General features: G+C 53.2%; 1 protein-coding gene across 3 annotated transcripts in view; it reads left to right on the top strand.

The window, feature by feature from the left end:
• The window catches only part of cux2b (cut-like homeobox 2b), an 87,364-nt gene that overhangs the window by 54,888 nt on the left and 17,476 nt on the right, over positions 1–15,000 (top strand). For all 3 annotated transcript variants that reach the window (XM_035522232.2, XM_081707796.1, XM_081707798.1), the window contains exon 4: positions 9,732–9,810. In XM_035522232.2, coding sequence (XP_035378125.1) covers positions 9,732–9,810 — 79 coding nt within the window. The remainder of the gene's footprint in view (positions 1–9,731; positions 9,811–15,000) is intronic.

Raw genomic sequence — 15,000 nt, 5'->3', positions numbered from 1 at the left:
CATGTGGGATATTCTATACTAATGTAGCTTTCCACCTCAAAATGAGAAGCACGGCCACAACATCCTCCCCCTCACGCCGGGGGGGGGCGTCGACTGTCACAGGCCACGCCAACTGCTCCAGCCAGAAGAGATCCATCAGGTTGGCATTGAACAAACACTGCAAATTGATGCAGAGGCTCGTCGAGCAGCTTTGGCGCGGAGGTGGGGCCCCTGGAGGCAACGCCTGGGCCTGTGTCCAGAGAGACTCCGCAGGCTGGCGGACAGGCCGGAGGGCAGCCGGCCCACGCCCCTCGGCTGAGTTATGGGGCTTGCACCCTCCCGCGCCTTCCCCTGGGCGTCACTGGCCTCAGAGCTGATTTACACGGCACGGGAACGGACGATTCAGGGTCCGCGTTGCTGTGGCGCCTAACTAGCCTCGAACGATTGCCTTGGTACACCGTGGGCCTGGATCACCGTTAGATAACACTCAGTGAGACGTTACTGACCACGTCGTCCTGACCGGAGTGCAGACCCTGGGTGTCAGGACTGCTCTCCACAGAGAGGCCTGCCTGCTATGTGTTGGTCTCTCATAAACCATGAGTAATGGAACATTTAAATCAAGGCGCAGGTTTGCTAGTCCACACATCCGTGGCCACGGTGGCAATACGTCTTTGTTCAACCGTATTGGAGGCTATTTTTCCTCTAGTTTTATATATATATCATTTTTTTTCCTGCCCCAAGTCTTCTGCTTCCAGAGGCCTAATCTTTGTTCTCACCTGGAGCTAATTATAGTCCGCCCTGACACACCTTCAGACAGCGCAGGCGATTTGTCTTCTGACACTTCTGAGGCCTGCACGAGAGCTGTGGAAAGGAACGATATCTCACGGTAAAATATGTATGACATCAAAAAAGCCTTAAAGGTTATTGCAAATTAATAATGAGTGGTGGGGATGGAGTCGTAAAAAATAGCCCACCCCGGGTGCCTGGCGCGTCTTAAATGTTTAATTGCGCACTACCCGATATAGAGATGAGCCGGACGGCGCGTCGTGGGGCGCAGGACCCGCACGCGCAAACACTTGCGTCTGTTGCTTGGTTGCATGGCTCCCGCCCACCCCAAAATACCCCCCCCCCCCTTTTTTTTTGAAAGCGCCGACTAGATGCAGACTACCGGTTGACATCTTGGTGTGTGGTGACGCTTCACTAAACATGGAGTCTGAACCCTCTGTAGGCTTACACACACAGGGAAGCTTTCTGCATCTGCCAACCAGACACACACCCCCCCTTCTCTGTTCATTTCTCCTTTTCTTCTCTCATCTCCGAAGAGACTGGAACTGTCGCCCCTGAACACTTCATGATAATGATGGAAGACACTGTACAAAATTGCCTTGTTTATGGCTGTAATGTTAGCTGTCTGTTCCGGTGTCACTCTCGCCGGAGACGGCCGATCGTGGCAGCCGGTCTGGAGTGAATTTGCTGAGCGACTACCTGGAAACATCAACAGTCATTAATTATGCAAAAAACCCCTCACGGCGGGAGTCGGCGGGCAGCACGCTACAGCCGCGCCGGCTCCTATTAGAGTCAGTGCGCTCTACAATGAGCCCCCGCTGCCTGTAGCCCTGCAAGGATTACACCAGCGCACACACAGACACACACACACACACACGCACGCACGTGCACACACAGCACATGCATGTTTTCAAACATGCGCGCGTGCACACATGCACACGTGCACGTACACACACAGCACAGGCACGTTTGCAAACATGTACACATGCGCGCACGCACGCGCGTGCCATCGTGCACGTTCATGCACACATACTCACACACACCCACACACACACTGCTTTATGCAGGTGTGCCAAGGCCCACACAGCCCTTTTGGCTACCCGCATGTGCACGTGCACTTTTCCTCTATCCCGCTGCTTCACACGCAGGCACACGCGCTGCGCCCCCACCCCTTCGAGCGGGGTTTATTAGGTTTGGGTGAGCCGTGGCCCCCGTGCTCGGCCGAGGACACAGGAAGTCACGGGCACTGTCTTTGTTCGGGCACCTTCATCAGTCAGAGGGGCGGGTTCCCCCCTCCCATTGCCACCTGCCAGCATCGCCGCTGCTACGGCAACACATTCTTTTGCCGGCCTCTGAGTGTCTGTGCGGCGCTGTTTTTTGGCCAAGATGTAAAGGAGGAGAGCATGACAGAGCTGACATGTAATATCTCACACGACGAGGCCCGGGGGGTGTGGGTGGGGGTCATAAGTGTTTCTCACTGAGGTACTTCTTCACGTCGGGGGAGGGGTGAAGCGCAGAAATACATCTACATTGGACACTGTATCCTACTCTCAGCCACTTCGAGCGGGTCACGGAGGGTTGTTTTTGTTTTTGATCTTGAATATCCGGTTTTGATCGGTTCGGCAGTACGGTGTGTTATTTTTCAGTGGCGCGTAGACCGCAGCTTCTGGTTTTAACTCGGCACCGCCGTGGGGAGCGCGCGCATACGTGCGCGCGCGCATGTGTCATCTGCGGTCTGGGAACCGCTCCTTCATCGGAGGTTTTTTCCCCCTCTGAGCGGATGCTCTGTTGGCGTGATGTCCCGTTACAGTGAAACAAAGGCTGCGCTGACACTGGTAATTAATTAGGCTATTACGCCTTCTGCAATGATAATTGCCGGGCTGGAAAGTCACCAGCTCTGCGAGGGAGAAGGGGAGAGGAGGCACACTGCGCCAGGTTCATCCATCACCAACCAGAGCCATCTCTCCCTCTCTCTTTCCCTCCCTCGCTTGACTGGCACGCCAACAGCTCTCGGAGAACGGATGAGGGCTCCGTAAGAGCTCCGCTTGTGCATTTTCACCGTGTCATCGTGAACAATTGCGTGGTATGGTGAAAAGGCTCGAGGGTGGGTCCGCATACCTGCACTTCTTTCACTCACAGGCTAGATGCGGATCACTCCCAATGGTGGTGTTAAGTTGTCACCCAGCCCTCTCCTTTCATCTCACACACACACACACACACACACACACACACATACACACACACACAAAATATTCTTGCCCCATGCCCCGCTAGCCAGTCCTTTTCAAATTTCCACCTCCTCTCTTCAAATTAGTCACATTACGTCTTCATCGCTCATCCGATCTAATTCACCCCCCCTACACGGTTCTCTCTCTCCCTCCCTCCCTCTCTCTCTCTCTCTCTCTCTCTCCCCCTTCATCTCCTATCACTTCCACAGCTAGGCGCTCTTTTGTTCAGACACGAGTTCCCTCTAAGGTCACTTAATGCTTCAAACGTCTGGGAGTGCTGTTCTGCTGAAGGAAAGCTTCTTGTCTTTTGAAGTACAAAGGCTTCAGATAAAGGCTCGGGATCTGCTCGCTCCCGTCTCGCGCCTGGGCCTTCCTCGCCACCCCCTATTCGCTCGCCGCGCCAGCCGGGAGGGCGTCCGGACGCAGGTTCAGGCAGAGGCTGGCGCGGGTCAGGCCCGGCCTCGGCGACAGTGGCGGTGGGAAAGGCTTTGATCCGGGTGTAATGCCCGACCACCAGGCTGACCTGCTTTGGATGTGTGGATGTACCTGGCTTTGCGGATTTTGTGTGTGTGTGTGTGTGTGTGTGTGTGTGTGTGTGTGTGTGTGTGTGTGTGTGTGTGTTTCTCTATTCATTATGCTGTTGAGGATGAGCTGGAGTTCTGGAAGATGCTGGAAACTTCACACATCAGACATACGTGACGGGCTTTGAACTTCCCAGCACATGCTACCAGTGAAAAGTTGGACACGCAAGTTCTTGGTTTATTTTGACATTATAGAAAAGCAGTGGTGGTATCAGAAGAATGAAATAACACATGTGCGTGAGTGTGTGTGCACCGGGTAGGCTTTCCCTGCCTCTCACCCCCTTCTTGGTGTCTCATATATATATATATATATATATATATATATTACACACACACACACTAGCTTTGATTATGGCACCCATTCGCTGTGGCATCGTTTCCACAAGCTTCTGCAATGTCACAACATTTATTTCTGTCCAGAGTTGCTTTAATTTTTCCCCCAAGATCTTGTATTGATGATGGGAGATTTGGACCACTGTGCAAAGTCTTCTCCAACACATCCCAAAGATTCTCAATGGGGTTCAGGTCTGGACTCTGTGGTGGCCAATCCATGTGTAAAAATGATGTCTCATGCTTCCTGAACCACTCTTTCACAATTTGAGCCCGATGAATCCTGGCATTGTCATCTTGGAATATGCCCGTGCCATCAGGGAAGAAAAAATCCATTGATGGAATAACCTGGTCGTTCAGTATATTCAGGTAACATTGCTGAACCTGGACCTGACCAACTGCAGCAACCCCAGATGATAGCACTTCCCCCACAGGCTTGTACGGCAGGCACTAGGCATGATGGGTGCATCACTTCAGCCGCCTCTCTTCTTACCCTGATGCACCCATCACTCTGGAACAGGGTAAATCTGGACTCATCAGACCACATGACCTTCTTCCATTGCTCCAGAGTCCAATCTTTATGCTCCCTAACAAATCGAAGCTGTTTTTGCCGGTTGCCAGTTGTCACTGACAAGTGGTTTTCTTAAGGCTACACAGCTGTTTAGTCCCAATCCCTTGAGTTCCCTTCGCATTGTGCGTGTGGAAATGCTCTTACTTTCACTATTAAACATATCCCTGAGTTCTACGGTTGTTTTTCTATGATTTGATTTCACCACATGTTTAAGTGATCGCCGATCACGATCATTCAAGATTTTTTTCTGACCACATTCCTTCCTAGAAGATGATGTTTCTCCATTGTCCTTCCACTTTTTAATAATGTGTTGGACAGTTCTTAAACCGATTTTAGTAGTTTCAGCAATCTCCATATATGATTTCTCTGCTTGATGCATGCCAATAATTTGACCCTTCTGAAACAGATTAACATCTTTTCCATGACCACAGGATGTGTCTTTCAACATGGTTGTTTAACAAATGAGAAGCTACTCACTGCATCAGTTAGGGTTAAATAACTTGTTGCCAGCTGAAACATAATCACCCATGCAGTAATTATCCAATGGGAGGCTCTTACCTATCTGCTTAGTTAATCCAGGTGGTGACCTTTTTTTTGGCCAGGCAGTGGATATATAACTCAGACACACACACAAACACAAGTCACTAAAACATACAATAATACAAGCCTGCAAATACTGCTCATATGGACCTTCCCTCTCTTACTGACTCTTACCGCGCACACACACACACACTGTATAAACACCCACAGAAATGTGTATTCTTGGGAAACACATCGAGTGTAGAGTGGGACTGCTGTGTGTGAGGCACAGGGTAGAATGAGCAGTCAGAGACCTGACACACATCAGTACTCACGTCAGTTCCAATCAGCAGCTTGTGTTTCACACGTGTGTGTGTGTGCGATTTGATTTTTTAAATTTTTTATTATATATGCAATGGTTTATGCTTAAGTTTGTTTGTAAGACAAATATAAATAGTGAAAGTTGATAACCTATAGATGAATCGATTTCCAAAACCCATACACAAAAAAGAAATGTATAGCTATATATTTTTTGGGGAAATCGATTCGTATATAGTTTATCAACTTTCAGTATTTATATTTCTTAGCCTCTGTTGTCGGGGCACGTGTGCGGTAGGTGGCCGTGGGGTTTAGCTGGTGTGGCCTCCTCCCTGCTTGGTCGTGCACTGTAAAGGAGTCTTATTTGCTTGAGAAGATCTGCACACGGCCTGCAGATAACGACACACACACGCGCGCGCGCACACGCACGGCAGGGTGACGGAGAGAGAAGCCGACGTGTGTGTGCGTTTGCGCGCGCGTGCGTGTGAGTGAAACAGAAGCTGCTGATTAGAACTGACGTGAGTACTGGATGCGTGTCAGGTCTCTGACTGCTCATTGTGCCCCGTGCCTCGCACACAGCTCTCCCACGGGACGTACGCGTGCGTCTGCGTGCGTCTGCGTGCGCAGTGCTCCACCTGCCACTCCTCCCACAGCTCTACTGGGACTTCTCCGACTGTCTGGGACTGTGAACCAGTGCTCGTCCACGATGCCCCACGCACCATCCCCGAACCCACGTTCACGCCCCTCGCCTGTACCTCCGTACGCCGTTGACACCAGCCGTGCATGCCTCGCGGGGGCGTTGGGCGTGTTAATAGACAAGTCCATCGCCATGGCTGCGCACATCGCAACAATAGCGTGCAGGGTGCATTGAGACATAGCTTAGCCATTCTAAATGTGTGTGAGCGCGCTGATACTCTTAAATAGGCTTTGGCTTTGACACACGACGACACCAAACTTGTCCTTCGCTCTAGTGCGTAATTAGCGCTCACTAAGACTCCCCTTCTGTCTTCGCTGAGTCCGAAGCCAAACTCCCCCACCAGACCCGTCATAACACACCTCCGTGTGAACACTGCAGCTAAAAACTGACGATTCACTATGATAATTGCATAATCACCAGTTGTGGTAATTATAATTGATGAGTGCATAATTGCTAATTGCTAGTCTTTATTGGCGCTTCTCTGTCTCTCGCTCTGCCCTGCTCTCTTTCTCTGGCTCTGCCTTTGTGACTGGCGTTCTCTCGTTCCCTCTCTCTCTCTCTCTCTCTCTCTCTCTCTCTCTCTCTCCCCCTCTGTCTCTCCATTGTGTTCTTTAATGCACTTTTTTTCCAGTCAAGATGCTGCCATCGATTTTTTTTGGTCTGAGCCATAGTTCTCTCTCTCTCTTGTTTCCTTTCTCTCTCTCCCCCCTCGTTCTCTCTCCCGACTTTTACACGCACACACTTACTCAGGCCGCCCCCGTTAAACAGAACCGCGTAAAGAACGGGTCTGGGTCTTCCGCGCCTTCCGTTGTCGCATGTTTGACTTTTCCACCAGTCACTGGGAGCCAGAGGCAGGGGCTGAGTGGGTCCTATCCAGAACACTAATGATTCTTTCTCACCCTTTTGAAATTTGGCGCCGGCAGAGGGAGCGAGCGTTTGAAGCCGGAATTTAGGCGCCCGCGTTTAACGGCGTCGCCGGCGCGTGGCAGACACGCACGCCCCACTCGCCCGCGTGCGTCCCAGGAAATTGCTGGCCGTATCCACTCTGGACGGATAAAAGCACTAAAACGGGGCCAGTGACATTTCCCTCTGACCTGCAGTTGGAGGTGCCTCTCTGTCCCTTTCAGCAGGGATTGTGGGAATGTCATCGCCTGCGCCGGCGTGAGGCCTGGCGCGGTGGCGTGTACGTTGTCGGTAATCTTGCCGGATCAGCGGAGCCGGGGCAGGCCCGTACGCTTCGAGAGCTCAGGTTAGGACCAGAGAGGCGAAGAGAAGCATCCCAGGCCTACAGGGCCTGCTGGAGATCTGAGAGGAGAAGATACACAGTGTGTGGTGTGTGCGTTTAATGATTGATGTCCTTGCTGCTGGGGTCCGACGGGTTAATGGTGTGATTGTGGAGGTTTTCTTTATGTTCTTTCTTGATGAAAGACTGTGAGAGGTGGGTGTCAGTCTAAAAACAGAGTAAGCATGTAACCACACACACGCGCGCAAACGCACGCAAGCACCATCTATCGACGTGCTGTTATTAGGAAGATGTTAATGAAGATGGGATGAATGATGGGTCATACCAAGTTCACCAACGCTCTGCCCTTAATATCTCCATCAAAGGCACCAGCTTACCTTTACCATAAACAGAGGGTTAGTAAACAGCCAACGTGTTTATCCAGATTTTTTGAGATTTATTACAAAAATATATTGAAATGTTTGAATATTAGAATTGCTGAGGTGAAAAAAACCCTGAATATTGGAAATGTGCAGAATATCACAAGTTTTGGCTCTGGCCTGTTCTGGGAAAAGGGAGCGTGAGAGACGTTGGAGCTAAACTTGAGACGAAACATGTCCGTGGCTCGTCGGACTCCGTTATGCCAGCTGCTGCACTTTAAAACCCGGGGGTTAATTAAACCGTTCAGAAAGCCGGAGCGTTAACGCAGAATCGCCCGTTAGTGTCTGCATCACACACGCGCACACACATACATATTTATGTTGTGCTCTGCGTGTGACGGCCTGTGTGCTGATGTAGCAACTAACAGTGATGTCCTGGAAAACGAAGAAAGGAGAGACAGAGAGAGAGAGAGAGTGTGAGCGAATGAGAGAGAGAGAGAGAGAGAGAGAGAGAGAGAAGCTATTGCTTTCAGACAGGGAAAGCAGGAGACTATTGTATCTGTATCGATTGGTGTAGTGCTTCTCTATTTTAACATGGACTCTATGAAGCAGTGAGCTGGAGTATTGGCAGGCTCTTATCTTTAAGATATTTTAGTGAACATGATGCTTGCGTTATGAACCTCCAGGGACAACAGCTCCTTACTGTAAATTCAAAACCTCCCATGCAGCTGCAAGCATTTCGAATGCCGTTCCACCCTTCATATTCCTTAAACCTTAATATTCATTATAAAATGATGGCTGAAATGAAATGAGAATTACCCTTTTTACATTGGTTGAGCTTAATATTAATTGCACCGTAACTAACATTTTTTTAGACAAATATACAAAATAAAATTATGACCCCCCCCCCCCAGTGGTTGTTCAAATATCAAATAGCCAAATGATGAAACAAGCTTTCGTTCTTAATACCACAAATCCATAAAATGGCAAAATGACCACGATACCATTCCTCCAGTGTGTTTGCTTGTTTGTTTTGTCCTGTCCGAGTGACACCCCTCTAATATGAGCCAGGACAGTGTGGACTGCCCCCCCCACCCCCGAGGCGGGCGAGGGCTCGTAGCCGAGCGGCCAGTGTGGGCGGGGGCCGTATTGTGTGGTCTGGGGCGCTCTCTCCCGCCCACGTATCCACAGGCACATGTGCCCTCTCCATGGGGCCAGGTGGCGGTCCATTCTGCTTGCCCGCGCTCCCCTAATGAACCCGTAATTGGTTTGAGGCCCCCGCAGAGCAGAGCCCGACGTTGGGAGTGAGGGCCCGCACCGACCTGCCTGTCCTCTGTCTTTGTGCAGCGAGGCTGCAGTTCTGTTTGCGCGCTGATTTCGTGCCGCGTTTTGGCCCCGCACGCACTCGGTCGACGTCTGACGCGCAGGGCCTACTCGCGCACGGGTAAACAAACACGGGCAGTGTTTTGTGTTCCTCTTGGTCAGCGAAGATGAGACCAGGTCGCGCATACGGGCCTTCATTCCACGTTGCTGCTGTAACCCTGCACTGACCGGTCACTCGGCTAGCTGCGGCTGGTGTGAATCTGGCGCGCATTTCCGGGCTGTACACCGCCAGCTTCCCCATTCAACACTGGTCGGTTTATAACGGTTAGGACCACTGCTGGCCAGATACTATTTGAGTGGCGGACTGATCTCAGTACAGCGACGATGCAGACGTGGTGGTGGGTTCTGCGTGTGCGGGAGTGCGTTAGGCTCGGTGGTGTCCCTGGAGACTTTTTACATGCGTCGATGCCACTTGTCTACCACCTTTGGCACCTCTGTGGTCAGAAACTGACCAACGGTGAAAATCAGGAGGACGGCACATGCAAAACTGCCATGGCAACCACCGGGCATTCTGCATTAATGAAGGGGCGGTGATTCATTGATATAATCATGAATACTGTGCATCATGTGTCCTCGTATTCCTGAAGAAGGGCAAAAAAGGGAGTGTGTGTCTTGTGTGTGTGTGTGTGCGTGCGCACGTGTGGGCGTGTGTGCGCGCACGCGTGTGTGAGTGTGTGCGTGCGCGCACGTTTGTGTGTGTCTGGGAGCCGCTGAGTGACCCCGTCTCTGTGTTGTAGGTGGTTGCTCTGAGCCAGCGCAGCAGGGAAGCCGAGACTGCATTTCTGGGAGTTTACAAACAGCTGATTGAAGCCCCAGGTGAGCCACACACCTACGCACAGACACACACACCTCACACGCACACCTGCGCACGCACACACATGCACGCGGGCGAACGCCAGCTTTCCCCCAGATGTGCATCGGACCTGCCGCGTTTCCAGGAAAAGGAAGTCCAGGAGCACGTCCCGCATCACACCAAACGTCCTCTCGGTGACCGGCAGTCCAGGGACCCAGTTATGCAGAACAGGTGGTTTACAGAATAACGCGTGGATGTGCACGTGCAGATTGACGGGTAGCCAGGCTTGGCGCCGGAGTCCGCGGGCCCGGCACGGCCTGCGGGGTTCACGGCCCGAGACCGGATGACTGCGGTGGACTAATTAAAACCCGACTGGGGGGATGTAGAGATCTCCACCCGACGTGCCCGCTGGGGATATAGCATGTGAAAGAGGACGGGTGGAGGTGGGGATGGGAGAGGGCCTCGGGCCCAGGATGCCGAGCCAAAGTTCTGTCCAGCGAGGGGTGCGATCTCATCCACGCCGACCCCTGACAGAACCTGCCATCTGCAGACCAAGCCCACTGTCCACCACAGCCTATTTATCAGTGCCTTTCTGCAGCTACGCACAAGGTCACACACACACACACACACACACACACATACACACACAGTGACTTGGCTTTGGTCCTCTCACCATTGTGCTTCCTCTAAACCATTTATGTCCGCTTAAGCATGTGCGGATTTGCGCCCCCCCCCCCCCCCCCCACCAGACGCACGTGCACATACACACACACACACACACGCACACGCCAACATACAACCAACCTCATGTGTTGTTAATTCCCCGACAGACCCAATTCTTCTTCACACGACGGGCACAGCCATTCCTGCTCCCAGGCCTTCTCGCCCTTCCTCTCGCATATCTCACCCGAGAGGCTCCTCTGCCTCAGCCCCGCCCACGCGTCGCCACGGGGACTCGCTCCACGGCCCCTCCTGAAAAGCAGCTTAGGGCGTGGCGGCCGGTCCCCGCCACCCACGCGCCGGCCCACGTGTTGAAGAAGGAGCCGTGGCCCTCGTCTGTTTATCTACAATGAGCAGGGTTTTTCTTCTCTTCCTGGAAGGGTGTGTGTGTGTGTGTGTGTGTGTGTGTGTGTGTGTGTGTGTGGGGGGCTGTAAGTGCTGATTCTTTCTTTGCTCTCTCCGCGCTAATCCTCCCTCCCCTCGTCCCACGGCTGATGTCGACAGAAATCTGCCACTCTGTGATGTCTCCCTGTTTTCATCTCTTTTTCTTCTTCCGTCAGCAATTATTCCAACCCCGATCGCTCAGTCGAGTATAATTACCAAATACAACTGTGAACCAGATGTACTGAACGCCACGCCGTGTGCGGCGGCGTGCGGGCGGCCGCGGGCGCGCGGGCGGGTAGGTTCGTCACGAGACGACACATTAGGGAAGGAACTCGCAGGCACAACAGTAGCCTGTGTGGAAGGGAAACATGAAAAGACACTTATTTCAAGGGAGTGAAAAGCTAAAGGCGTCAAAACCCCCCACTCCTCCCTGACTGAACCGTTGACGTCTGTCCGTAAGTCCTCGCAAAGATAGGCCCCTCTACTCGCGCGCACTCCACGTCGCGACCCGCAGCCTTTAGGGCTTTATTGTGGAGCGTTTTTGTTATGTGTTGGAGATAAGGGCGTTCCAGCTCACTTACAGCCCTCCTGCTACACGCCTACCTCCTCTTCCTGTCCCGGGGGCCGCCCGTCCCGGGGGGGGATGGGGGGGGGGTGTCGTCTCCGTCTAGGCCACGCCCCCTCGGTCATGTCTGCTAGCTCCTTCCCAGCCACTGTGCCCCGAGGCCATGCGGCTGCCTATCCGCTCCCGGATGCCTCCCGTCAGCCTCCTCGACGCCGACGAATCGGAAGCTCCCGAGGAAGCAACCCTCCTCCACGACCCCCCCCCCCCCTGCGCCTCTTCCTCCCTTAGTGTCAGAGAGGCAGAGAGAGAGAGCGAGGCACAGATAGAAGCAGGCTGTCATTCAAAGCTGTGTAGCAGAGGGCGTCTTTTGGTGCCGCTTCACCTGGAGAGGACCGTCGGGGCCGTTGCCGGGGGCATAGCCGCGAGACAGGCGCTGCAGTTGTTGGTGACGCCTCTCCCCGTGTTTTTATGCATGCCTGCCCCCGTGAGACTCTCTCTCTCTCTCTCTCTCTCTCTCTCTCTCCTCTTCTCTTCTCATTCCCCGTGGCTCTCTGTTGCACCTTTCAAGTCAGGCAAGAGTTTAGACTCCACACAGGAGCGCAGACTGCACGGCACAGACAGGAGCAGCCAGGCCAAGTTTTGGAGGAGAGATCCACTTTGAGCTGAGTTCAGCTGCCTGGCGGAGGCTGGCGCTCACCACCGAGGCCTGTGTTACACTGCTGCCTAGTGGCGGCCGGCGGTACTGCCGCCAACTTCGGCAGCTGAGATGGCCCCCCAAAATTTGAGGTCGCTCTCCGTCTCAGTTATCGTCGGGTCGAGTCAGGGCGGCTGACTGAGCCACCACGTGTTAGCCGAATTCTGGGATTAACTCGGAGAGAGGGATCTTCTCAGGTTGACGCCTCCGTATGTCTCGCCTTAATTGCAAAACCAAGCAGAGATAGCCAAACACATGAAAACACACGGCCATTTCATTTAACCCTCACCTCAGTCTGTCTTTGCGTCTGGGCGGCAGCTTTAGGGTGGGGCCTGCTCACGGCCACGCCTTTCACCAGCGCCTTGGGCTTCTACGTTATTTAGGCAGGGGGGCCTTGACGTTTGCCGTCTGGCTTCGTCTGAGGATATTTCGTCGCAGAGCAACGTGTGCATTGTCACGTGTTATTGCGTGCGTTGGTGCGCGTGGGTGTGGCGTGTACGTGACGGTGGGCGGGGCTGTGTTTGCCTTGTGGCTCTGGCGCGTGAATGGAGAACGAGGTATCTTTGGACGCGTGGAGATGATGTGCTTGTAGAAGGGCAGTAATAAACAAAAGGCCCAGGAGATATTTGAGCTGCTTAATAATGCATTATGTTCATAAAAGAGGCGGGCCAGCCAATGGATCCCTGCGGAGGGAGAAACCCCACAGGGTCCGTATAGGAGTGTGTGTGTGTGTGTGTGTGTGTGTGCGCACGGTAAGAGTCAGTAAGAGAGGGAAGGTCCATATGAGCAGTATTTGCAGGCTTGTATTATTGTACGTTTTAGTGATTTGTGTTTGTGTGTGTGTCTGATTTTCGGACCTTTACGGACAGAATGTCTCAAACCCCCACCCCCTACCCCTCCGGAGTGACATGTGTGGTGATATCATTAATGACCCGGCCTAAGGGCCCCTGTTATCATGACCTCTAGGACGTGCGGAGCCTCATCTCAGCCACGGCCTTCGTCTAAACGTTCTGAACAGGGTTCAAAAGATCTTTTTTTATTTTCTTCATCCTTTTGTGAGCGGGTGTGCGTCTATAGTCACGGCCCACGCGGCCGTGACAGTCTCTTTCAAGACTGTTTCACAGGTGATGCTTATTGATGTAAGCCAGACTCTGTCCTTCAGACTGGTGCGCTAACAAAGGCCTTTCTGGGGAAGTTAGTCTTCCCGCGCACGCCGCGGCAGACGCAGACGCCACGCTCGCGCGCGCGCCCTCTCTGCTTCTGCATCAAGGTGACGGCAGCGGCGCTTTAACGCACTCGCAGAATATCAAGTGCGCGGAGTGACGGCACTCTAAATCGAACGGAACAAAGGAATTAGGCACTTCGTTCGTTTCCCAGCGAACGTTTAAGATGTCACCGTTTTGTTCCGGGCGGTGTTTACGGTGATGGAATTTTCGTAGGAGCTGGAGTGTTTGGTCGGGTCCGGACGCATGCTGTGCTGTCCGTCGCTGGCCGTGGCCGACAGCAGAACCGCCCGGAACCGTATGGGTTTGAATCCCAGCCGGGTCAGCCGGGTTTGAGTCCCAGGCGGGGACCCGTAGTGGACACTGGCAGACAAATGTGAGACAGATTCTATCTAAATTTTTTCGAAGAAGGACCTTGCAGGTGTGCGTGCCGGACGAAGAGAGGAAAAGTCAGAACTCCAGGGTTCGGGACGGTTTAGACGCTACGGCAAAACGCTACGTCAGAGTGTTTTTACATACATTCCTACTCCTGCCCTCTACAACTTTTATGAAAATAAATCAACTTTGACGGGATTCAAAGAGTTCTTTCGTTTGAAACATTTGCTCCCCCCATTCCTTTGCACGCAGAAGTGTCATTCAAATGCCCCGTCCTCGTGGAGCTCCTAAAGAAAACCGAGGCTCTGACCTCCGAACCTTTCCCAGGTTCCGGCGCGTGCGGCTCCTCGATAGCCACTCGTCGCTTAAAAATAAATAAATAAATAAATAAATAAATCGGGGAGAAGGCAGCGGTTTTGAAGTGTGTGTGAGAGTAAGGAGAAAAGAAAAGAGGCCCTTGGAGCACAGCCTTGTAAATTAATTTGTTCGTGTTGTACGATGGGTGCACAGCTGGCCTCATTAGCATGTGCACAACAAATAATTATAGCGGGGGCTTCTCTCTCCCGTCTTCTAGCCAGCGCTGGGCTAATGGGCTTGCTGGGTTAATTATGTCAGAGCGTAATTACCGAGGGCCCTAAGAGACGCCGCGCTAACCCCCCGCCCCCGCGCGCCGCGTCCGTGCCCGGCTAATGACAGCGTAGCGCTGACAGGACCGAGACAGACCGCACCGACACACCTGCTCTCGTCGGCGCGGTAGGGCCGCCCCGTGCCGGGCCCCGGACCTCTGCCACCCCGCGTCCCGCGTGAGGGGGGCGCGGAGCACGGAGACGTCCGTTATCGGAGCAGAGGAGAAGGCCCCCGGCGCGATCCGTGCGGAGGAGGCGCCGTGGGCGAGGGAGCAGGCCATCGGGTCGTGAAGAGCGCGCACTTTGGCGCTCTTGAGCACAAAAGGCCTCTTACCGGAGGTGGCGGTGCTGGTATCTAGGCAACGTCTGCGTGTCTGGACAAAAAAGACCCACATCTTCTTCACTTTACGCTTCCTCCGCGTGTTTGTATAGCTCGTGCCCCGGCGCACTGCGTTCAACTGCAAGTGTCTGGGCTTCTAAGACAGAGTTCGCACGCATAAAGACGGCGGAGACCGCTGACGGGCGACTGGAAATTAGCCCGCGGGCTAACGGACCTCTCCGTGCATGTGAACATCCTCCGTCTCTCTCTCTCTCTCTCTCTCTCTCTCTCTCGGCTTTTTTTTTCT

Source organism: Electrophorus electricus, chromosome 25 (genome assembly GCF_041902795.1).
Source record: "Electrophorus electricus isolate QZ-2024a chromosome 25, ASM4190279v1, whole genome shotgun sequence".
NCBI lineage: Eukaryota > Metazoa > Chordata > Actinopteri > Gymnotiformes > Gymnotidae > Electrophorus > Electrophorus electricus.
Note: the sequence above shows the minus strand (reverse complement) of the source record. Positions and strands in the feature narration are given on the sequence as shown.